The following is a 25769-nucleotide window of genomic DNA, read 5'->3' as shown; positions in this document are numbered from 1 at the left end:
TCTGAGACTATCACAGTGCAGGTGCATTTATACGGAGACTTGATTACACACAGGTGGATTGTATTTATCATCATTAGTCATTTAGGTCAACATTGGATCATTCAGAGATCCTCACTGAACTTCTGGAGAGAGTTTGCTGCACTGAAAGTAAAGGGGCTGAATAATTTTGCACGGCCAATTTTTCAGTTTTTGATTTAAAAAAAAAGTTTGAAATATCCAATAAATGTCGTTCCACTTCATGATTGTGTCCCACTTGTTGTTGATTCTTCACAAAAAAATACAGTTTTATATCTTTATGTTTGAAGCCTGAAATGTGGCAAAAGGTCGCAAAGTTCAAGGGGGCCGAATACTTTCGCAAGGCACTGTAGCTACTTCAACCCTATTAAAAAGTTTGATCAATGAACTGAATTGTTTGATTGATCCATCCAGACGTGATGCCAATCACCAAATCAACCAAGAAGAAGAAATGGAAGAAGGAAGCCGGTGATGTGGAGGACCCAGAAGGTGGGTGGGCTGATAAAGAATATATACTCTGATTAAAGGGCCACTCTGCAATTCAAACAATAACTAAGTGGACACACCGCCCCGCTTCTGCTTTGGTAAAAAAAAAAGAAGCTTTCTTTTAACCAATCATCAGTCATCTGAGTCGGTACACGTGTATTGCCCTTCTCTATGTGAAAGTAAGTAGTTCACTTGTTCTCTGAAAAAAAATAGCATTGCATTTTGGTCAAAGACAATTCTCTCCATTTTACTAAGAGCAGGAAGCAATCTGATTGGACGGCTTCATGGTTATCTATACCTGGTGGTAATACAGTCTGCTACCATTCTCTATAGTTTACCTTCATGGTTATCTATACCTGGTGGTAATACAGTCTGCTACCATTCTCTATAGTTTACCTTCATGGTTATCTATACCTGGTGGTAATACAGTCTGCTACCATTCTCTATAGTTTACCTTCATGGTTATCTATACCTGGTGGTAATACAGTCTGCTACCATTCTCTATAGTTTACCTTCATGGTTATCTGTACCTGGTGGTAATACAGTCTGCCCTATAGTTTCCCTTCATGGTTATCTATACCTGGTGGTAATACAGTCTGCCCTATAGTTTCCCTTCATGGTTATCTATACCTGGTGGTAATACAGTCTGCCCTATAGTTTCCCTTCATGGTTATCTGTACCTGGTGGTAATACAGTCTGCCCTATAGTTTCCCTTCATGGTTATCTGTACCTGGTGGTAATACAGTCTGCCCTATAGTTTCCCTTCATGGTTATCTGTACCTGGTGGTAATACAGTCTGCCCTATAGTTTCCCTTCATGGTTATCTGTACCTGGTGGTAATACAGTCTGCCCTATAGTTTCCCTTCATGGTTATCTGTACCTGGTGGTAATACAGTCTGCCCTATAGTTTCCCTTCATGGTTATCTGTACCTGGCTGATATATATATATTACCCATCAAAAGGTTTACAACACCTACTCATTCAAGGGTTTTTCTTTATTTTTTTAAACTATTTTCTACATTGTAGAATAATAGTGAAGACATCAAAACTAATGAAATAACACATATGGAATCATGTAGTAACCAAAACAAGTGTGAAACAAATAGCTTCATGAGGTAGTCACCTGGAACTTGCCTTGTTAAAAGTTCATCTGTGAGCCAATCAGTTGTGTTGTGACAAGGTAGGGGTGATATACAGAAGATAGCCCTATTTGGTAAAATACCAAGTCCATATTATGGTAAGAACTGCTCAGATAAGCAAAGAGAAATGACAGTCCATCATTACTTTAAGACATGAAGGTCAGTCAATCTGGAAAATGTCAAGAACTTTGAAAGTTTCTTCAAGTGCAGTCGCAAAAACCATCCAGCGCTATGATGAAACTGGCTCTCATGAGGACCCAGCCTCAGGGATGGAAGACCCAGAGTTATCTCTGCTGCAGAGGATACGTTCATTGGAGCCTCAGAAATTGCAGACCAAATAAAAGCTTCACAAAGTTCAAGTAACAGACACATCTCAACATCAACTGTTCAGAGGAGACTGTGTGGATCAGACCTTCATGGTTGAATTGCTGCAAAGAAACCACTATTAAAGGACACCAAAAAGATGATACTTGCTTGGGCCAAGAAACACGAGCAATTGGAAATTTGTCCTTTGGTCTGATGAGTCCAAATTTGAGATTTTTGGTTCCAACCGCCGTGTCTTTGTGAGATGCAGAGTAGGTAAACGGATAATCTCCGCATGTGTGGTTTCCACCGTGAAGCATGGAGGAGGAGGTGTGTTGGTGACAAGGAATCAGCATGGTTACCACAGCATTCTGCAGCGATACGCCATCCCATCTGGTTTGCGCTTAGTGGGACAATCATTTGTTTCTCAACAGGACAATGACCCAAAACACACCTCCAGGCTGTGTAAGGGCTATTTCACCAAAGAGAGTGATGGAGTGCTGAATTAGATGACCTGTCCTCCACAATCACCCGACCTCAACCCAGTTGAGATGGTTAGGGATGAGTTGGACTGAATAAAGTGAATAAAAAGTAGCCAACAAGTGCTCAGCATATGTGGGAACTCCTTCAAGACAGTTGGAAAAGCATTCCTCATGAAGCTGGTTGAGAGAATGCCAAGAGTGTGCAAAGCTGTCACCAAGGCAACGGGTGGCTACTTTGAAGAATCTCAAATATAAAATATATTTTGATTTGTTTAATACTTTTTTGGTTACTTCATAGTTTTGATGTCTTCACTATTAGAAAATAAAGAAATACCATTGAATGTGTGTCCAAACTTTTGACTGGTACTGTAAAACAATCATTTTTCCACACTAACTTGACCAAATTAAATTATGTTGACCTTTATTTAACTAGGCAAGTCAGTTGAACAAATTCTTATTTACAATGAAAGCCTACTAAGGAACAGTGGATTAACTGCCTTGTTCAGGGGCAGAACAACAGATCTTTTACCTTGTCAGCTCAGAGATTCGATCCAGCAACCTTTCGGCCCAAGGCAACCTGCCACCTCAGCAATCCTTCTCTTTTCTTCTACACAGAAATATGACTATTGTATTTTTTGCTTAGAGTTTTTTTACACTTTCCTAGTGAAATAGTCATTGAAATGATTGTCAATATCTAAAGATTTTGTTATAAATGACCCATCAACTTCAATGGACAATGGCCGTAAATGTAGTTTTCTGCACATTATATAATTTAAAGGTACTCAACGTCTTTTTCCATTGTGTTTTATGTCATTTATCTTCGTTTGGTAATATCATCTGTAGGAACAGTCTGCTGAGAACATTGTTGGGACATCACAAAAAAACATGTTCACACAAAAACATGTTCACAAAAACATGTTCACAAAAACATGTTCACAAAAACATGTTCACAAAAACATGTTCACAAAAACATGTTCACAAAAAAACATGTTCACAAAAACATGTTCACAAAAACATGTTCACAAAAAAACATGTTCACAAAAAACTGTACAGTTGTGCGAATGATTCTACAGATGTTAGATCGTAACGTGATCACTCGTTTGTCACAGAGAATTTTCCTGTTCAAATGAGCCTCGTCAATTCTTGAAAATGAGCAGGTATCTTTCCATGCGGAGGATGTCTAGTCATCAGGCCTGTTATCAAAATAATATTTTATCTCGCTCGCTCAAACGCTAGGTCCTACTACTGCAACATTCAAATGTCATTTAAAAAAAATCTGAAATGCAGCACATCAACAATCGTAGTTTTATACAGCTTAATAACACAAGATAGATATTGGTTTCCACTAGGCTACAACATACTAGTGTCAAGTGTATACTAAGGTCAAATTTGAGTTCAATCGTGGCCTGGGGTGGTGTAGTGGTTGAGGCCGTTGCCTTCAGCGTGTCCATATAGGCCTATGCCCTTCTGGCACAAATAACTCCCCCCGATTTGACTGAATTTAGTTACACAGTTTAAATGTGGACAGTCCAGAGTGATTTTATTTATTTATGGTGGAAAAAGTAACCAGTTGTCATACTTCTGTAAAAGTAAAGATAGTAAATGACTCAAGTAAAAGTGAAAGTGACCCAGTAAAATACTACTTGAGTAAAAGTCTAAAAGTATTTAGTTTTAAAGATAGTTAAGTATCAAAAGGAAATCGAATTGCTAAAATATGCTTAAAACCTCTCTAGGGTATGTGGTACGCGTGAAATTGCAGAGCGCCAAATTCAAACTACAGAAAGTCATCATAAACATTCATAAAAAATACAAGTGTCATACATCGGCTTAAAGATGAACTTCTTGTAAAGGAAAAATAACAAACTGCACGCAAATCAGGTCTGCATACGTCCTCTGACCAAAATGGCTTTTAACTCATCGGTTTTCAAAATAAAAGCCTGAAACCATGTCTAAAGACTGTTGACATCTAGTGGAAGCCACAGGAACTGCAATATGATTCTTAACCCATTGGATTCTCTATAGGCATGGAGTTGAAAAACAGCCACATGAAAATAATTCCACTTCCTGGATGGATTTTTCTCAGATTGTCGCCTGCCAAATCAGTTCTGTTATACTCACAGACATTATTTTAACAGTTTTGGAAACTTTAGAGTGTTTTCTATCCAAATCTACGAATTATATGCATATCCTGGCTTCTAGGCCTGAGTAACAGGCAGTTTACTTTGGGCACGCTTTTCATCTGGAGGTGAAAATACTGCCCCTTACCCAAGAGAGGTTAAGTATCAAAAGTAAAACTATAAATCATTTTAAAATTCCTTATTAAGCAAATCAGACTGCACTGTTTTCTTGTTATGTTAATGTACGGATACTGCGGCACACAAATGAAGCATCTGTGTTTAGTGAGTCCTCCAGATCAGAGGCAGTAGGGATGTTCTCTGTTTAGTGAAGGCAGTAGGGACGACCAGGGATGTTCTCTGTTTAGTGAGTCCTCCAGATCAGAGGCAGTAGGGATGACCAGGGATGTTCTCTGTTTAGTGAGTCCTCCAGATCAGAGGCAGTAGGGACGACCAGGGATGTTCTCTGTTTAGTGAGTCCTCCAGATCAGAGGCAGTAGGGATGACCAGGGATGTTCTCTGTTTAGTGAGTCCTCCAGATCAGAGGCAGTAGGGATGACCAGGGATGTTCTCTGTTTAGTGAGTCCTCCAGATCAGAGGCAGTAGGGACGACCAGGGATGTTCTCTGTTTAGTGAGTCCTCCAGATCAGAGGCAGTAGGGATGACCAGGGATGTTCTCTGTTTAGTGAGTCCACCAGATCAGAGGCAGTAGGGATGACCAGGGATGTTCTCTGTTTAGTGAGTCCTCCAGATCAGATGCAGTAGGGATGACCAGGGATGTTCTCTGTTTAGTGAGTCCTCCAGATCAGATGCAGTAGGGATGACCAGGGATGTTCTCTGTTTAGTGAGTCCTCCAGATCAGAGGCAGTAGGGACGACCAGGGATGTTCTCTGTTTAGTGAGTCCTCCAGATCAGAGGCAGTAGGGATGACCAGGGATGTTCTCTGTTTAGTGAGCCCTCCAGATCAGAGGCAGTAGGGATGACCAGGGATGTTCTCTGTTTAGTGGGTCCTCCAGATCAGAGGCAATAGGGATGACCAGGGATGTTCTCTGTTTAGTGAGCCCTCCAGATCAGAGGCAGTAGGGATGACCAGGGATGTTCTCTGTTTAGTGAGCCCTCCAGATCAGAGGCAATAGGGATGACCAGGGATGTTCTCTGTTTAGTGAGCCCTCCAGATCAGAGGCAGTAGGGATGACCAGGGATGTTCTCTGTTTAGTGAGCCCTCCAGATCAGAGGCAGTAGGGATGACCAGGGATGTTCTCTGTTTAGTGAGTCCACCAGATCAGAGGCAGTAGGGATGACCAGGGATGTTCTCTGTTTAGTGAGTCCTCCAGATCAGATGCAGTAGGGATGACCAGGGATGTTCTCTGTTTAGTGAGTCCTCCAGATCAGAGGCAGTAGGGACGACCAGGGATGTTCTCTGTTTAGTGAGTCCTCCAGATCAGAGGCAGTAGGGATGACCAGGGATGTTCTCTGTTTAGTGAGCCCTCCAGATCAGAGGCAGTAGGGATGACCAGGGATGTTCTCTGTTTAGTGAGCCCTCCAGATCAGAGGCAGTAGGGATGACCAGGGATGTTCTCTGTTTAGTGAGTCCACCAGATCAGAGGCAGTAGGGATGACCAGGGATGTTCTCTGTTTAGTGAGTCCACCAGATCAGAGGCAGTAGGGATGACCAGGGATGTTCTCTGTTTAGTGAGTCCTCCAGATCAGATGCAGTAGGGATGACCAGGGATGTTCTCTGTTTAGTGAGTCCTCCAGATCAGATGCAGTAGGGATGACCAGGGATGTTCTCTGTTTAGTGAGTCCTCCAGATCAGAGGCAGTAGGGATGACCAGGGATGTTCTCTGTTTAGTGAGTCCTCCAGATCAGATGCAGTAGGGATGACCAGGGATGTTCTCTGTTTAGTGAGTCCTCCAGATCAGATGCAGTAGGGATGACCAGGGATGTTCTCTGTTTAGTGAGTCCTCCAGATCAGAGGCAGTAGGGATGACCAGGGATGTTCTCTGTTTAGTGAGTCCACCAGATCAGAGGCAGTAGGGATGACCAGGGATGTTCTCTGTTTAGTGAGTCCTCCAGATCAGATGCAGTAGGGATGACCAGGGATGTTCTCTGTTTAGTGAGTCCTCCAGATCAGATGCAGTAGGGATGACCAGGGATGTTCTCTGTTTAGTGAGTCCTCCAGATCAGAGGCAGTAGGGATGACCAGGGATGTTCTCTGTTTAGTGAGTCCACCAGATCAGAGGCAGTAGGGATGACCAGGGATGTTCTCTGTTTAGTGAGTCCTCCAGATCAGAGGCAGTAGGGATGACCAGGGATGTTCTCTGTTTAGTGAGTCCTCCAGATCAGATGCAGTAGGGATGACCAGGGATGTTCTCTGTTTAGTGAGTCCTCCAGATCAGAGGCAGTAGGGACGACCAGGGATGTTCTCTGTTTAGTGGGTCCTCCAGATCAGAGGCAGTAGGGATGACCAGGGATGTTCTCTGTTTAGTGAGCCCTCCAGATCAGAGGCAGTAGGGATGACCAGGGATGTTCTCTGTTTAGTGAGTCCTCCAGATCAGATGCAGTAGGGATGACCAGGGATGTTCTCTGTTTAGTGAGTCCTCCAGATCAGAGGCAGTAGGGACGACCAGGGATGTTCTCTGTTTAGTGAGTCCTCCAGATCAGAGGCAGTAGGGACGACCAGGGATGTTCTCTGTTTAGTGAGTCCTCCAGATCAGAGGCAGTAGGGATGACCAGGGATGTTCTCTGTTTAGTGAGTCCACCAGATCAGAGGCAGTAGGGATGACCAGGGATGTTCTCTGTTTAGTGAGTCCTCCAGATCAGAGGCAGTAGGGATGACCAGGGATGTTCTCTGTTTAGTGAGTCCACCAGATCAGAGGCAGTAGGGATGACCAGGGATGTTCTCTGTTTAGTGAGTCCTCCAGATCAGAGGCAGTAGGGATGACCAGGGATGTTCTCTGTTTAGTGAGTCCTCCAGATCAGATGCAGTAGGGATGACCAGGGATGTTCTCTGTTTAGTGAGTCCTCCAGATCAGAGGCAGTAGGGACGACCAGGGATGTTCTCTGTTTAGTGGGTCCTCCAGATCAGAGGCAGTAGGGATGACCAGGGATGTTCTCTGTTTAGTGAGCCCTCCAGATCAGAGGCAGTAGGGATGACCAGGGATGTTCTCTGTTTAGTGAGTCCTCCAGATCAGATGCAGTAGGGATGACCAGGGATGTTCTCTGTTTAGTGAGTCCTCCAGATCAGAGGCAGTAGGGACGACCAGGGATGTTCTCTGTTTAGTGAGTCCTCCAGATCAGAGGCAGTAGGGACGACCAGGGATGTTCTCTGTTTAGTGAGTCCTCCAGATCAGAGGCAGTAGGGACGACCAGGGATGTTCTCTGTTTAGTGAGTCCTCCAGATCAGAGGCAGTAGGGATGACCAGGGATGTTCTCTGTTTAGTGAGTCCACCAGATCAGAGGCAGTAGGGATGACCAGGGATGTTCTCTGTTTAGTGAGTCCTCCAGATCAGAGGCAGTAGGGATGACCAGGGGTGTTCTCTGTTTAGTGGGTCCTCCAGATCAGAGGCAGTAGGGATGACCAGGGATGTTCTCTGTTTAGTGAGTCCTCCAGATCAGAGTCAGTAGGGATGACCAGGGATGTTCTCTGTTTAGTGAGTCCACCAGATCAGAGGCAGTAGGGATGACCAGGGATGTTCTCTGTTTAGTGAGTCCTCCAGATCAGAGTCAGTAGGGATGACCAGGGATGTTCTCTGTTTAGTGAGTCCTCCAGATCAGAGGCAGTAGGGATGACCAGGGATGTTCTCTGTTTAGTGAGTCCTCCAGATCAGATGCAGTAGGGATGACCAGGGATGTTCTCTGTTTAGTGAGTCCTCCAGATCAGATGCAGTAGGGATGACCAGGGATGTTCTCTGTTTAGTGAGTCCTCCAGATCAGAGGCAGTAGGGATGACCAGGGATGTTCTCTGTTTAGTGAGTCCACCAGATCAGAGGCAGTAGGGATGACCAGGGATGTTCTCTGTTTAGTGAGTCCTCCAGATCAGATGCAGTAGGGATGACCAGGGATGTTCTCTGTTTAGTGAGTCCTCCAGATCAGAGGCAGTAGGGACGACCAGGGATGTTCTCTGTTTAGTGGGTCCTCCAGATCAGAGGCAGTAGGGATGACCAGGGATGTTCTCTGTTTAGTGAGCCCTCCAGATCAGAGGCAGTAGGGATGACCAGGGATGTTCTCTGTTTAGTGAGTCCTCCAGATCAGATGCAGTAGGGATGACCAGGGATGTTCTCTGTTTAGTGAGTCCTCCAGATCAGAGGCAGTAGGGACGACCAGGGATGTTCTCTGTTTAGTGAGTCCTCCAGATCAGAGGCAGTAGGGACGACCAGGGATGTTCTCTGTTTAGTGAGTCCTCCAGATCAGAGGCAGTAGGGACGACCAGGGATGTTCTCTGTTTAGTGAGTCCTCCAGATCAGAGGCAGTAGGGATGACCAGGGATGTTCTCTGTTTAGTGAGTCCACCAGATCAGAGGCAGTAGGGATGACCAGGGATGTTCTCTGTTTAGTGAGTCCTCCAGATCAGAGGCAGTAGGGATGACCAGGGGTGTTCTCTGTTTAGTGGGTCCTCCAGATCAGAGGCAGTAGGGATGACCAGGGATGTTCTCTGTTTAGTGAGTCCTCCAGATCAGAGTCAGTAGGGATGACCAGGGATGTTCTCTGTTTAGTGAGTCCACCAGATCAGAGGCAGTAGGGATGACCAGGGATGTTCTCTGTTTAGTGAGTCCTCCAGATCAGAGTCAGTAGGGATGACCAGGGATGTTCTCTGTTTAGTGAGTCCTCCAGATCAGAGGCAGTAGGGATGACCAGGGATGTTCCCCTGTTTAGTGAGTCCTCCAGATCAGAGGCAGTAGGGACGACCAGGGATGTTCTCTGTTTAGTGAGTCTGCCAGATCAGAGGCAATAGGGATGACCAGGGATGTTCTCTGTTTAGTGAGTCTGCCAGATCAGAGGCAATAGGGATGACCAGGGATGTTCTCTGTTTAGTGAGTCCTCCAGATCAGAGGCAATAGGGATGACCAGGGATGTTCTCTGTTTAGTGAGTCCTCCAGATCAGAGGCAATAGGGATGACCAGGGATGTTCTCTGTTTAGTGAAGGCAGTAGGGATGACCAGGGATGTTCTCTGTTTAGTGAGTCCTCCAGATCAGAGGCAGTAGGGATGACCAGGGATGTTCTCTGTTTAGTGAGTCCTCCAGATCAGAGTCAGTAGGGATGACCAGGGATGTTCTCTGTTTAGTGGGTCCTCCAGATCAGAGGCAGTAGGGATGACCAGGGATGTTCTCTGTTTAGTGCGTCCTCCAGATCAGAGGCAGTAGGGACGACCAGGGATGTTCTCTGTTTAGTGAGTCCTCCAGATCAGAGGCAGTAGGGACGACCAGGGATGTTCTCTGTTTAGTGAGTCCTCCAGATCAGAGGCAGTAGGGACGACCAGGGATGTTCTCTGTTTAGTGAGTCCTCCAGATCAGAGGCAGTAGGGATGACCAGGGATGTTCTCTGTTTAGTGAGTCCACCAGATCAGAGGCAGTAGGGATGACCAGGGATGTTCTCTGTTTAGTGAGTCCTCCAGATCAGAGGCAGTAGGGATGACCAGGGGTGTTCTCTGTTTAGTGGGTCCTCCAGATCAGAGGCAGTAGGGATGACCAGGGATGTTCTCTGTTTAGTGAGTCCTCCAGATCAGAGTCAGTAGGGATGACCAGGGATGTTCTCTGTTTAGTGAGTCCACCAGATCAGAGGCAGTAGGGATGACCAGGGATGTTCTCTGTTTAGTGAGTCCTCCAGATCAGAGTCAGTAGGGATGACCAGGGATGTTCTCTGTTTAGTGAGTCCTCCAGATCAGAGGCAGTAGGGATGACCAGGGATGTTCTCTGTTTAGTGAGTCCTCCAGATCAGATGCAGTAGGGATGACCAGGGATGTTCTCTGTTTAGTGAGTCCTCCAGATCAGATGCAGTAGGGATGACCAGGGATGTTCTCTGTTTAGTGAGTCCTCCAGATCAGAGGCAGTAGGGATGACCAGGGATGTTCTCTGTTTAGTGAGTCCACCAGATCAGAGGCAGTAGGGATGACCAGGGATGTTCTCTGTTTAGTGAGTCCTCCAGATCAGATGCAGTAGGGATGACCAGGGATGTTCTCTGTTTAGTGAGTCCTCCAGATCAGAGGCAGTAGGGACGACCAGGGATGTTCTCTGTTTAGTGGGTCCTCCAGATCAGAGGCAGTAGGGATGACCAGGGATGTTCTCTGTTTAGTGAGCCCTCCAGATCAGAGGCAGTAGGGATGACCAGGGATGTTCTCTGTTTAGTGAGTCCTCCAGATCAGATGCAGTAGGGATGACCAGGGATGTTCTCTGTTTAGTGAGTCCTCCAGATCAGAGGCAGTAGGGACGACCAGGGATGTTCTCTGTTTAGTGAGTCCTCCAGATCAGAGGCAGTAGGGACGACCAGGGATGTTCTCTGTTTAGTGAGTCCTCCAGATCAGAGGCAGTAGGGACGACCAGGGATGTTCTCTGTTTAGTGAGTCCTCCAGATCAGAGGCAGTAGGGATGACCAGGGATGTTCTCTGTTTAGTGAGTCCACCAGATCAGAGGCAGTAGGGATGACCAGGGATGTTCTCTGTTTAGTGAGTCCTCCAGATCAGAGGCAGTAGGGATGACCAGGGGTGTTCTCTGTTTAGTGGGTCCTCCAGATCAGAGGCAGTAGGGATGACCAGGGATGTTCTCTGTTTAGTGAGTCCTCCAGATCAGAGTCAGTAGGGATGACCAGGGATGTTCTCTGTTTAGTGAGTCCACCAGATCAGAGGCAGTAGGGATGACCAGGGATGTTCTCTGTTTAGTGAGTCCTCCAGATCAGAGTCAGTAGGGATGACCAGGGATGTTCTCTGTTTAGTGAGTCCTCCAGATCAGAGGCAGTAGGGATGACCAGGGATGTTCCCCTGTTTAGTGAGTCCTCCAGATCAGAGGCAGTAGGGACGACCAGGGATGTTCTCTGTTTAGTGAGTCTGCCAGATCAGAGGCAATAGGGATGACCAGGGATGTTCTCTGTTTAGTGAGTCTGCCAGATCAGAGGCAATAGGGATGACCAGGGATGTTCTCTGTTTAGTGAGTCCTCCAGATCAGAGGCAATAGGGATGACCAGGGATGTTCTCTGTTTAGTGAGTCCTCCAGATCAGAGGCAATAGGGATGACCAGGGATGTTCTCTGTTTAGTGAAGGCAGTAGGGATGACCAGGGATGTTCTCTGTTTAGTGAGTCCTCCAGATCAGAGGCAGTAGGGATGACCAGGGATGTTCTCTGTTTAGTGAGTCCTCCAGATCAGAGTCAGTAGGGATGACCAGGGATGTTCTCTGTTTAGTGGGTCCTCCAGATCAGAGGCAGTAGGGATGACCAGGGATGTTCTCTGTTTAGTGCGTCCTCCAGATCAGAGGCAGTAGGGATGACCAGGGATGTTCTCTGTTTAGTGAGTCCTCCAGATCAGAGTCAGTAGGGATGACCAGGGATGTTCTCTGTTTAGTGTGTGATTTGGACCATGTTCGGTCCTGCTAAGCATTCAAAATGTAAAGACTACTTTTGAGTGTCAGGGAAAATGTATGGAGTAAAAAGTACATTATTAGTATCACACCTCATGTAGTCTAGTCCATAGTCCTATAAGGTTAGTATCACACCTCATGTAGGCTAGTCCATAGTCCTATAAGGTTAGTATCACACCTCATGTAGGCTAGTCCATAGGCCTATAAGGTTAGTATCACACCTCATGTAGGCTAGTCCATAGTCCTATAAGGTTAGTATCACACCTCATGTAGGCTAGTCCATAGTCCTATAAGGTTAGTATCACACCTCATGTAGGCTAGTCCATAGTCCTATAAGGTTAGTATCACACCTCATGTAGGCTAGTCCATAGTCCTATAAGGTTAGTATCACACCTCATGTAGGCTAGTCCATAGGCCTATAAGGTTAGTATCACACCTCATGTAGGCTAGTCCATAGGCCTATAAGGTTAGTATCACACCTCATGTAGGCTAGTCCATAGTCCTATAAGGTTAGTATCACACCTCATGTAGGCTAGTCCATAGTCCTATAAGGTTAGTATCACACCTCATGTAGGCTAGTCCATAGTCCTATAAGGTTAGTATCACACCTCATGTAGGCTAGTCCATAGTCCTATAAGGTTAGTATCACACCTCATGTAGGCTAGTCCATAGGCCTATAAGGTTAGTATCACACCTCATGTAGGCTAGTCCATAGTCCTATAAGGTTAGTATCACACCTCATGTAGGCTAGTCCATAGTCCTATAAGGTTAGTATCACACCTCATGTAGTCTAGTCCATAGGCCTATAAGGTTAGTATCACACCTCATGTAGTCTAGTCCATAGTCCTATAAGGTTAGTATCACACCTCATGTAGGCTAGTCCATAGTCCTATAAGGTTAGTATCACACCTCATGTAGTCTAGTCCATAGTCCTATAAGGTTAGTATCACACCTCATGTAGTCTAGTCCATAGTCCTATAAGGTTAGTATCACACCTCATGTAGGCTAGTCCATAGTCCTATAAGGTTAGTATCACACCTCATGTAGGCTAGTCCATAGGCCTATAAGGTTAGTATCACACCTCATGTAGGCTAGTCCATAGGCCTATAAGGTTAGTATCACACCTCATGTAGTCTAGTCCATAGTCCTATAAGGTTAGTATCACACCTCATGTAGTCTAGTCCATAGTCCTATAAGGTTAGTATCACACCTCATGTAGTCTAGTCCATAGGCCTATAAGGTTAGTATCACACCTCATGTAGTCTAGTCCATAGTCCTATAAGGTTAGTATCACACCTCATGTAGTCTAGTCCATAGGCCTATAAGGTTAGTATCACACCTCATGTAGTCTAGTCCATAGTCCTATAAGGTTAGTATCACACCTCATGTAGTCTAGTCCATAGTCCTATAAGGTTAGTATCACACCTCATGTAGTCTAGTCCATAGGCCTATAAGGTTAGTATCACACCTCATGTAGTCTAGTCCATAGTCCTATAAGGTTAGTATCACACCTCATGTAGTCTAGTCCATAGTCCTATAAGGTTAGTATCACACCTCATGTAGGCTAGTCCATAGTCCTATAAGGTTAGTATCACACCTCATGTAGTCTAGTCCATAGGCCTATAAGGTTAGTATCACACCTCATGTAGTCTAGTCCATAGTCCTATAAGGTTAGTATCACACCTCATGTAGTCTAGTCCATAGTCCTATAAGGTTAGTATCACACCTCATGTAGTCTAGTCCATAGTTTGATAAGGTTAGTATCACACCTCATGTAGTCTAGTCCATAGTCCTATAAGGTTAGTATCACACCTCATGTAGTCTAGTCCATAGTCCTATAAGGTTAGTATCACACCTCATGTAGTCTAGTCCATAGTCCTATAAGGTTAGTATCACACCTCATGTAGTCTAGTCCATAGTCCTATAAGGTTAGTATCACACCTCATGTAGTCTAGTCCATAGTCCTATAAGGTTAGTATCACACCTCATGTAGTCTAGTCCATAGTCCTATAAGGTTAGTATCACACCTCATGTAGTCTAGTCCATAGTCCTATAAGGTTAGTATCACACCTCATGTAGTCTAGTCCATAGTCCTATAAGGTTGGGTGTAGAGTCTAACTGGCATACTTAAGCTTTATAATGGGTGTAGAGTCTAACTGGCATACCTAAGCTTTATAATGGGTGTAGAGTCTAACTGGCATACCTAAGCTTTATAATGGCTGTACAGTCTAACTGGCATACCTAAGCAGCGAGTGAGTTTCATGTTTTGGGGGAAGATATTTTTCACCTTAAAAATGCACCATTATAATAAAAGCATAATCTCACTTTTAATAACCTGTATTTTTTTCTAATGGAACATGCAGTTACTGCACATTGCTGCGCTTATAATGTGGAGAAATGGCCTAATCAACATTTTAAGCTAAAAGTTCTGATCTGTTGTTTCAAAATGTTTTGATGCCATTGATTGTATTAATTTGGGATCTATCGCATCCCACAACTGTCCTTTGTTGGGAATATTTCTTTCTTTCACAGAATAGGTCGACTTTTGTAATATGAGGGATAGTAGATCGACAGTGACTAGTGCTTTTGCTGTTTGTTAGGCCTACTCATTTTGTTGGCTAAAAAAGTAAATCTGGACATTTCTTCTAATATTTTCAATATGCACCTCGGAATTGGATAAGGACGTGCACAATTGCGTCTCCGATGTGTCTCTCTTCACTTGTAGCCTGTGAGAAAGAGCCGATGGAGAGTGTGAGTGAGATGTGATTCGAGGAATTATAATTAGTATATTCAGTCCAAGGGCACAACGGCCACTGGCCGCAAAAAAGGCCTGGATTTTTTTGGTAGGGGGAATTACGGCCACACAAAGGGGAAGCCGCGGGGGAAATCGAGGCATTATCAAGTGCTTGTCAAATTGTGAATGAGAGACTGATGAAGTGTGTACAGCCTGAGCAAAAAACGAAACAAACCTTTTTCAAATCATCAGCCTTGTATTATGTATTAAAAATCTAAACATATAGAACGTTTGTAGAACAACTAAAGTTAATAACTCTACATTAAGCATTTCTTTGTTAACCACTCAACACAGAATAGCCACGTGTGCGCAATCCCGCAAATTGTTTGGAGAAAGCCGCTATACTCTCCTTTCCTCAACCCTATTGAGGAATTGTTTTCTGCTTGGAGCTGGAAGGTGTACGATCGTCATCCCCCTCCTGAGGCATGCGACGACGTCAATGCAGACCAATGTAAAGCTTGGATTCGCCATGCCAAAACCTTGTTCCTATGGTGCATGAACAATGAGGACATTTACTGTGATGTGGATGAGAATTTATGGCCAAATGTTCAAGACAGGCTTGACGCAAATTACTGGGTGCTAAACGTTATGTTTTCAGTCATTTAATTTGTTTCATTTGATTACAGTGACACCCATTACAGTGACACCCATGTTGCAATTATATCTGAAAAATACATTTAGTTGAGTTTTTTTGGGGGCGTGAATGATTGTAGAGGATGTCTTCCATGATCACACCTTTAATTACACATCAGATAGATATAATGGAAGTTGGAGACTTTCTTTCATTTGTGTTGGGTAATATAAGGTAATATAAGTGTATTGCCTAATGTGAAAAACTGTATAATGTAATCTACAGTACTGTAGCATGTTACATTCAGCACTTCTAAGGGCGATTTGAAATGTTGCATTGTTTGCTATTGGATTAACTGGTTGTTAAAAATGACTAAATTGGGGCCTCCCGGGTGGCGCAGTGGTCTAGGGCACTGCATCGCAGTGCTAGCTGTGTCACCAGAGACTCTGGGTTTGAGCTCAGGCTCTGTTGCAGCCGGCCGCGACCGGGAGGTCCATGGGGCGACGCACAATTGGCCTAGCGTCGTATGGGTTAGGGAGGTTTTGGCGGGGTAGGGATATCTTTGTCTCATCGCACACTAGCGACTCCTGTGGCGGGCCGGGCGCAGTGCAGGTCGCACGGTGTTTCCTCTGACACATTGGTGCGGCTGGCTTCCGGGTTGGATACGCGCTGTGTTAAGGAGCAGTGCGGCTTGGTTGGGTTGTGTATCGGAGGACGCATGGCTTTCGACCTTCGTCTCTCCCGAGCCCGTACGGGAGTTGTAGCGATGAGACTAAGATAGTAATTACTAACAATTGGACACCACGAAATTGGGGAAAAAAGGGGGTAAAATTCAACAACAAAAAAAGACTAAATTGAAAATATAGCATTATGTAAACATCACCATACATGTTATGTATGGTGATGTTCTCATTACAGGTCACAGTAAACTTATATTCTGAATCAATGGTTGTGTGGTGTGAGATGTTTACAATCCAAATGAATGGAGAATGACAGGTTCTGAATGAAAAAGACTGCGTTACACCTGTGACCAGTTTGGAGGTTTGCATTAAGAGTTGTGACCATATGAAGTAACAGGTGACCCGGTCAACATTCTTACAACATTAAGGGAATGTCCTGTGCCTAACGTAACCTAAACATTATATGAATGTGATCGCAACTGAGCATATTGTGTTGAACGTAATGTACCCGCAATGTTCCCACGACATAATGAAATGTTCTGGGAACCTTTAAAGAACTCAAAGGTGGTTATGTCAACATCAAAGGAGTGTTTTGTTCACCCTGATAGAACTCGGCATTAAAGGGTTCTTAATGTTTGGGATACTCATCTATTCACAATTTTACCAGAATCAAAAAAAAAAAAAATTATCTGGGAACTTTATTGTAACATCAGGTGACTGTTTTTTGAACCCCAAAAAATAAACATTGTAGAATCATCTGCACAACTGGACAGTTTTTTTTGTGTTTTGAGAGTCCAACACTGGAGATCTACTGTCCTGTAGGTTATGAGTCCAACCCTCTTCCTGGAGATCTACTGTCCTGTAGGTTATGAGTCCAACACTCTTCCTGGAGATCTACTGTCCTGTAGGTTATCAGTCCAACCCTCTTCCTGGAGATCTACTGTCCTGTAGGTTATGAGTCCAACACTCTTCCTGGAGATCTACTGTCCTGTAGGTTATCAGTCCAACCCTCTTCCTGGAGATCTACTGTCCTGTAGGTCCTCAGTCCAAACCTAATTTAATATATCTGATTCAGCTAGTTAAGGTCTTTGTTGAGCAGCTAATTAGTAGAAGTAGGTGATGTTATCATCGCAGTGTTACATAAAACCCTAACTAGAACTTACTGGGAATCTTATTAACTAATGTCATTGGGAATGTTCCTGGTTTGCTGGGATGACATCATTTCCAATGAACTCCTCCAACTATTGACTCCAGCAAAAACGGATCATATTAGTTAAAATAAATAAAAGTGTGTAAACATTGATATGATATTTTATGCTGAAACATATTAAACATGAACCGTATTCACTAAGTAGATTGGTTATATTTAGGAACATGTTTTACAGCTGTGTCATTCTATTTTGTATACTAATATTATTGTATTGTTTATTATTTTAAATTGACTTTACATGTTATAAAAAATCCATCAAATCCTAAAAGTTTTCACAATTCTGCTACTTTACTGGAAACCTTTTGCCACCTCATGTCTGTATACTGAACTAAGTGTCCTCCTCAGTGTGTTCTGCTGTCTGCTACCCAGGCAGCCCTCCAGAGCCAGGTATTGAGATGGAGGGACTGGCCAGTAGGAGGCAGTCAGAGACGATCCCTCTGACCCCTGAACCACAGGAAGTCCCACCACAGAAGAGGAAGAAGAAAAAGAAAGCTCAGACCCAAGGTACCCTAGGTTCTGTTACTCTAGTACCCTAGGTTCTGTTACCCTAGGATCTGTTACCCTAGCACCCTAGGTTCTGTTAACCTAGGTACTGTATTTACAATGACAACCTAGCACAAAAGGTGTCCTGTGGGGACGGGGGCTGGGATTTAAAAAATAAATAAATATATATTTAACATATAAATATAGGACTAAACATCATGACAAGAGACAAGACAACAACATAGCAAGGCAGCAACACATGACAACACAGCATGGTAACAACACAACATGTCAACAACATGGTAGCAACACAACATGACAACAACATGGTAGCAGGACCAAACATGTTACAAACATTATTGGGCCCAGACAACAGCATAAAGGGCAAGAAGGTAGAGACAACAATACATCACACAAAGCAGCCACAACTGTCAGTAAGAGTGTCCATGATTGAATCTTTGAATGAAGAGATGGAGATAAAACTGTCCAGTTTGAGTGTTTGTTGCAGCTTGTTCCAGTCGCTAGCTGTAGAGAGGAGCGACCCATGGATGTGTGTGCTTTGGGGACCTTTAACAGAATGTGACTGGCAGAACGGGTGTTGTATGTGGAGGATGAGGGCTGCAGTAGAGATCTCAGTTAGGGGGGAGTGAGGCCTAAGAAGGTTTTATAAATAAGCATCAACCAATGGTCTTGCGACGGGTATACAGAGATGACCAGTTTACAGAGGAGTATAGAGTGAAGTGATGTGTCCTATAAGGAGCATTGGAGGCAACTCTGTATAGACAGGAGTAATTATATAATGTTGGAAAATGTATTTCCATTTACTACACTATTGGACCCACCACTATGTCATCTCTCTCCTGTTGAACCCACCACTATGTCATCTCTCTCCTGTTGGACCCACCACTATGTCATCTCTCTCCTGTTGGACCCACCACTATGTCATCTCTCTTCTGTTCTATTGGATCCACCACTATGTCATCTCTCTCCTGTTGGACCCACCACTATGTCATCTCTTCCCTGTTCTATTAGACCCACCACTATGTCATCTCTCTCCTGTTCTGTTGGACCCACCACTATGTCATCTCTCTCCTGTTGGACCCACCACTATGTCATCTCTCTCCTGTTCTATTGGACCCACCACTATGTCATCTCTCTCCTGTTCTATTGGACCCACCACTATGTCATCTCTCTCCTGTTCTATTAGACCCACCACTATGTCATCTCTCTCCTGTTGGACCCACCACTATGTCATCTCTCTCCTGTTGGACCCACCACTATGTCATCTCTCTCCTGTTGGACCCACCACTATGTCATCTCTTCCCTGTTCTATTAGACCCACCACTATGTCATCTCTCTCCTGTTCTGTTGGACCCACCACTATGTCATCTCTCTTCTGTTCTATTGGATCCACCACTATGTAATCTCTCTCCTGTTCTATAGGACCCACCACTATGTCATCTCTCTCCTGTTCTATTGGACCCACCACTATGTCATCTCTCTCCTGTTCTATTGGACCCACCACTATGTCATCTCTCTCCTGTTCTATAGGACCCACCACTATGTCATCTCTCTCCTGTTCTATTGGATCCACCACTATGTCATCTCTCTCCTGTTCTATTAGACCCACCACTATGTCATCTCTCTCCTGTTCTGTTGGACCCACCACTATGTCATCTCTCTCCTGTTGGACCCACCACTATGTCATCTCTCTCCTGTTCTATTGGACCCACCACTATGTCATCTCTCTCCTGTTCTATTGGAGCCACCACTATGTCATCTCTCTCCTGTTCTATTAGACCCACCACTATGTCATCTCTCTCCTGTTGGACCCACCACTATGTCATCTCTCTCCTGTTGGACCCACCACTATGTCATCTCTCTCCTGTTGGACCCACCACTATGTCATCTCTTCCCTGTTCTATTAGACCCACCACTATGTCATCTCTCTCCTGTTCTGTTGGACCCACCACTATGTCATCTCTCTTCTGTTCTATTGGATCCACCACTATGTAATCTCTCTCCTGTTCTATAGGACCCACCACTATGTCATCTCTCTCATGTTCTATTGGACCCACCACTATGTCATCTCTCTCCTGTTCTATTGGACCCACCACTATGTCATCTCTCTCCTGTTCTATAGGACCCACCACTATGTCATCTCTCTCCTGTTCTATTGGATCCACCACTATGTCATCTCTCTCCTGTTCTATTAGACCCACCACTATGTCATCTCTCTCCTGTTCTATTAGACCCACCACTATGTCATCTCTCTCCTGTTCTATTGGACCCACCACTATGTCATCTCTCTCCTGTTCTATTAGACCCACCACTATGTCATCTCTCTCCTGTTCTATTGGATCCACCACTATGTCATCTCTCTCCTGTTCTATTAGACCCACCACTATGTCATCTCTCTCCTGTTCTGTTGGACCCACCACTATGTAATCTTTTTTTCGTTGTCCAGAAGCCAAAGGAACAATCCTGGTCACATTATCAACCCATTATCCTGGTCATATTAACAACCCATTATCCCAGTCATATTAACAACCCATTATTCCAGTCATTATCCCAGTCATAATAACAACCCATTATTCCAGTCATTATCCCCAGTCATATTATCAACCCATTCTAGTTGTCCTAGTTTAGATTTCCCCTCTTTCTAAGTTTCTAACAGAGATTGTCACCTCTGTCACATATGGAACCGCTATGAGGTGGGCTGTTTAGAATGGTGTTGTCCCAGGTGTTCTGTTTAGAATGGTGTTGTCCCAGGTGGGCTGTTTATAATGGTGTTGTCCCAGGTGGGCTGTTTAGAATGGTGTTGTCCCAGGTGTTCTGTTTAGAATGGTGTTGTCCCAGGTGGGCTGTTTAGAATGGTGTTGTCCCAGGTGGGTTGTTTAGAATGGTGTTGTCCCAGGTGGGCTGTTTAGAATGGTGTTGTCCCAGGTGGGCTGTTTAGAATGGTGTTGTCCCAGGTGGGTTGTTTAGAATGGTGTTGTCCCAGGTGGGTTGTTTAGAATGGTGTTGTCCCAGGTGGGCTGTTTAGAATGGTGTTGTCCCAGGTGGGCTGTTTAGAATGGTGTTGTCCCAGGTGGGCTGTTTAGAATGGCGTTGTCCCAGTTGGGCTGTTTAGAATGGTGTTGTCCCAGGTGGGCTGTTTAAAATGGTGTTTTCCCCAGGTGTGCTGTTTAGAATGGTGTTGTCCCAGGTGTGCTGTTTAGAATGTTGTTTTCCCCAGGTGTGCTGTTTAGAATGGTGTTGTCCCAGGTGGGCTGTTTATAATGGTGTTTTCCCCAGGTGGGCTGTTTAGAATGGTGTTTTCCCCAGGTGGTCTGTTTAGAATGGTGTTTTCCCCAGGTGGTCTGTTTAGAATGGTGTTTTTCCCAGGTGGTCCGTTTAGAATGGTGTTTTCCCCAGGTGGTCCGTTTAGAATGGTGTTGTCCCAGGTGGGCTGTTTAAAATGGTGTTGTCCCAGTTGGGCTGTTTAAAATGGTGTTGTCCCAGGTGGGCTGTTTAAAATGGTGTTTTCCAGGTGGGCTGTTTAAAATGGTGTTTTCCAGGTGTGCTGTTTAGAATGGTGTTTTCCAGGTGGGCTGTTTAGAATGGTGTTGTCCCAGGTGGGCTGTTTAGAATGGTGTTTCCCAGGTGTGTGCTGTTTAGAATGGTGTTTTCCAGGTGTACTGTTTATAATGGTGTTTCCAGGTGTGCTGTTTAGAATGGTGTTTTCCTGGTGTGCTGTTTAGAATGGTGTTTTCCAGGTGTACTGTTTAGAATGGTGTTTTCCAGGTGTGCTGTTTAGAATGGTGTTGTCCCAGGTGGGCTGTTTAGAATGGTGTTGTCCCAGGTGGGTTGTTTAGAATGGTGTTGTCCCAGGTGGGCTGTTTAGAATGGTGTTGTCCCAGGTGGGCTGTTTAGAATGGTGTTGTCCCAGGTGGGTTGTTTAGAATGGTGTTGTCCCAGGTGGGTTGTTTAGAATGGTGTTGTCCCAGGTGGGCTGTTTAGAATGGTGTTGTCCCAGGTGGGCTGTTTAGAATGGTGTTGTCCCAGGTGGGCTGTTTAGAATGGCGTTGTCCCAGTTGGGCTGTTTAGAATGGTGTTGTCCCAGGTGGGCTGTTTAAAATGGTGTTTTCCCCAGGTGTGCTGTTTAGAATGGTGTTGTCCCAGGTGTGCTGTTTAGAATGTTGTTTTCCCCAGGTGTGCTGTTTAGAATGGTGTTGTCCCAGGTGGGCTGTTTATAATGGTGTTTTCCCCAGGTGGGCTGTTTAGAATGGTGTTTTCCCCAGGTGGTCTGTTTAGAATGGTGTTTTCCCCAGGTGGTCTGTTTAGAATGGTGTTTTCCCCAGGTGGTCCGTTTAGAATGGTGTTTTCCCCAGGTGGTCCGTTTAGAATGGTGTTGTCCCAGGTGGGCTGTTTAAAATGGTGTTGTCCCAGTTGGGCTGTTTAAAATGGTGTTGTCCCAGGTGGGCTGTTTAAAATGGTGTTTTCCAGGTGGGCTGTTTAAAATGGTGTTTTCCAGGTGTGCTGTTTAGAATGGTGTTTTCCAGGTGGGCTGTTTAGAATGGTGTTGTCCCAGATGGGCTGTTTAGAATGGTGTTTCCCAGGTGTGTGCTGTTTAGAATGGTGTTTTCCAGGTGTACTGTTTATAATGGTGTTTCCAGGTGTGCTGTTTAGAATGGTGTTTTCCTGGTGTGCTGTTTAGAATGGTGTTTTCCAGGTGTACTGTTTAGAATGGTGTTTTCCAGGTGTGCTGTTTAGAATGGTGTTTTCCAGGTGTGCTGTTTAGAATGGTGTTTTCCAGGTGTGCTGTTTAGAATGGTGTTTCCCAGGTGTGCTGTTTAGAATGGTGTTTTCCAGGTGGGCTGTTTAGAATGGTGTTGTCCCAGGTGGGTTGTTTAGAATGGTGTTGTCCCAGGTGGGTTGTTTAGAATGGTGTTGTCCCAGGTGGGCTGTTTAGAATGGTGTTGTCCCAGGTGGGCTGTTTAGAATGGTGTTGTCCCAGGTGGGCTGTTTAGAATGGCGTTGTCCCAGTTGGGCTGTTTAGAATGGTGTTGTCCCAGGTGGGCTGTTTAAAATGGTGTTTTCCCCAGGTGTGCTGTTTAGAATGGTGTTGTCCCAGGTGTGCTGTTTAGAATGTTGTTTTCCCCAGGTGTGCTGTTTAGAATGGTGTTGTCCCAGGTGGGCTGTTTATAATGGTGTTTTCCCCAGGTGGGCTGTTTAGAATGGTGTTTTCCCCAGGTGGTCTGTTTAGAATGGTGTTTTCCCCAGGTGGTCTGTTTAGAATGGTGTTTTCCCCAGGTGGTCCGTTTAGAATGGTGTTTTCCCCAGGTGGTCCGTTTAGAATGGTGTTGTCCCAGGTGGGCTGTTTAAAATGGTGTTGTCCCAGTTGGGCTGTTTAAAATGGTGTTTTCCAGGTGGGCTGTTTAAAATGGTGTTTTCCAGGTGGGCTGTTTAAAATGGTGTTTTCCAGGTGTGCTGTTTAGAATGGTGTTTTCCAGGTGGGCTGTTTAGAATGGTGTTGTCCCAGGTGGGCTGTTTAGAATGGTGTTTCCCAGGTGTGTGCTGTTTAGAATGGTGTTTTCCAGGTGTACTGTTTATAATGGTGTTTCCAGGTGTGCTGTTTAGAATGGTGTTTTCCTGGTGTGCTGTTTAGAATGGTGTTTTCCAGGTGTACTGTTTAGAATGGTGTTTTCCAGGTGTGCTGTTTAGAATGGTGTTGTCCCAGGTGGGCTGTTTAGAATGGTGTTGTCCCAGGTGGGCTGTTTAGAATGGTGTTGTCCCAGGTGGGCTGTTTAGAATGGTGTTGTCCCAGGTGGGCTGTTTAGAATGGCGTTGTCCCAGTTGGGCTGTTTAGAATGGTGTTGTCCCAGGTGGGCTGTTTAAAATGGTGTTTTCCCCAGGTGTGCTGTTTAGAATGGTGTTGTCCCAGGTGTGCTGTTTAGAATGTTGTTTTCCCCAGGTGTGCTGTTTAGAATGGTGTTGTCCCAGGTGGGCTGTTTATAATGGTGTTTTCCCCAGGTGGGCTGTTTAGAATGGTGTTTTCCCCAGGTGGTCTGTTTAGAATGGTGTTTTCCCCAGGTGGTCTGTTTAGAATGGTGTTTTCCCCAGGTGGTCCGTTTAGAATGGTGTTTTCCCCAGGTGGTCCGTTTAGAATGGTGTTGTCCCAGGTGGGCTGTTTAAAATGGTGTTGTCCCAGTTGGGCTGTTTAAAATGGTGTTGTCCCAGGTGGGCTGTTTAAAATGGTGTTTTCCAGGTGGGCTGTTTAAAATGGTGTTTTCCAGGTGTGCTGTTTAGAATGGTGTTTTCCAGGTGGGCTGTTTAGAATGGTGTTGTCCCAGGTGGGCTGTTTAGAATGGTGTTTCCCAGGTGTGTGCTGTTTAGAATGGTGTTTTCCAGGTGTACTGTTTATAATGGTGTTTCCAGGTGTGCTGTTTAGAATGGTGTTTTCCTGGTGTGCTGTTTAGAATGGTGTTTTCCAGGTGTACTGTTTAGAATGGTGTTTTCCAGGTGTGCTGTTTAGAATGGTGTTGTCCCAGGTGGGCTGTTTAGAATGGTGTTGTCCCAGGTGGGTTGTTTAGAATGGTGTTGTCCCAGGTGGGCTGTTTAGAATGGTGTTGTCCCAGGTGGGCTGTTTAGAATGGTGTTGTCCCAGGTGGGTTGTTTAGAATGGTGTTGTCCCAGGTGGGTTGTTTAGAATGGTGTTGTCCCAGGTGGGCTGTTTAGAATGGTGTTGTCCCAGGTGGGCTGTTTAGAATGGTGTTGTCCCAGTTGGGCTGTTTAGAATGGTGTTGTCCCAGGTGGGCTGTTTAAAATGGTGTTTTCCCCAGGTGTGCTGTTTAGAATGGTGTTGTCCCAGGTGTGCTGTTTAGAATGTTGTTTTCCCCAGGTGTGCTGTTTAGAATGGTGTTGTCCCAGGTGGGCTGTTTATAATGGTGTTTTCCCCAGGTGGGCTGTTTAGAATGGTGTTTTCCCCAGGTGGTCTGTTTAGAATGGTGTTTTCCCCAGGTGGTCCGTTTAGAATGGTGTTTTCCCCAGGTGGTCCGTTTAGAATGGTGTTTTCCCCAGGTGGTCCGTTTAGAATGGTGTTGTCCCAGGTGGGCTGTTTAAAATGGTGTTGTCCCAGTTGGGCTGTTTAAAATGGTGTTGTCCCAGGTGGGCTGTTTAAAATGGTGTTTTCCAGGTGGGCTGTTTAAAATGGTGTTTTCCAGGTGTGCTGTTTAGAATGGTGTTTTCCAGGTGGGCTGTTTAGAATGGTGTTGTCCCAGGTGGGCTGTTTAGAATGGTGTTTCCCAGGTGTGTGCTGTTTAGAATGGTGTTTTCCAGGTGTACTGTTTATAATGGTGTTTCCAGGTGTGCTGTTTAGAATGGTGTTTTCCTGGTGTGCTGTTTAGAATGGTGTTTTCCAGGTGTACTGTTTAGAATGGTGTTTTCCAGGTGTGCTGTTTAGAATGGTGTTTTCCAGGTGTGCTGTTTAGAATGGTGTTTTCCAGGTGTGCTGTTTAGAATGGTGTTTCCCAGGTGTGCTGTTTAGAATGGTGTTTTCCAGGTGGGCTGTTTAGAATGGTGTTGTCCCAGGTGGGTTGTTTAGAATGGTGTTGTCCCAGGTGGGTTGTTTAGAATGGTGTTGTCCCAGGTGGGCTGTTTAGAATGGCGTTGTCCCAGTTGGGCTGTTTAGAATGGTGTTGTCCCAGGTGGGCTGTTTAAAATGGTGTTTTCCCCAGGTGTGCTGTTTAGAATGGTGTTGTCCCAGGTGTGCTGTTTAGAATGTTGTTTTCCCCAGGTGTGCTGTTTAGAATGGTGTTGTCCCAGGTGGGCTGTTTATAATGGTGTTTTCCCCAGGTGGGCTGTTTAGAATGGTGTTTTCCCCAGGTGGTCTGTTTAGAATGGTGTTTTCCCCAGGTGGTCTGTTTAGAATGGTGTTTTCCCCAG

At 44.9% G+C, this 25769-nt stretch overlaps 1 protein-coding gene across 2 annotated transcripts in view; it reads left to right on the top strand.

Moving 5' to 3' along the window:
• The window catches only part of tmem237a (transmembrane protein 237a), a 48931-nt gene that overhangs the window by 2767 nt on the left and 20395 nt on the right, over positions 1–25769 (top strand). The window contains exons 2-3 of one of the 2 annotated variants that reach the window (XM_031806330.1): positions 430–504; positions 17706–17864. In XM_031806330.1, the coding sequence (XP_031662190.1) occupies positions 430–504; positions 17706–17864 (234 nt within the window). The remainder of the gene's footprint in view (positions 1–429; positions 505–17705; positions 17865–25769) is intronic. The other variant, XM_031806331.1, reaches the window with a different exon arrangement.

Source organism: Oncorhynchus kisutch, linkage group LG26, assembly GCF_002021735.2.
Source record: "Oncorhynchus kisutch isolate 150728-3 linkage group LG26, Okis_V2, whole genome shotgun sequence".
Lineage (NCBI taxonomy): Eukaryota > Metazoa > Chordata > Actinopteri > Salmoniformes > Salmonidae > Oncorhynchus > Oncorhynchus kisutch.
This window is presented reverse-complemented; position numbering and strand designations above follow the sequence as displayed.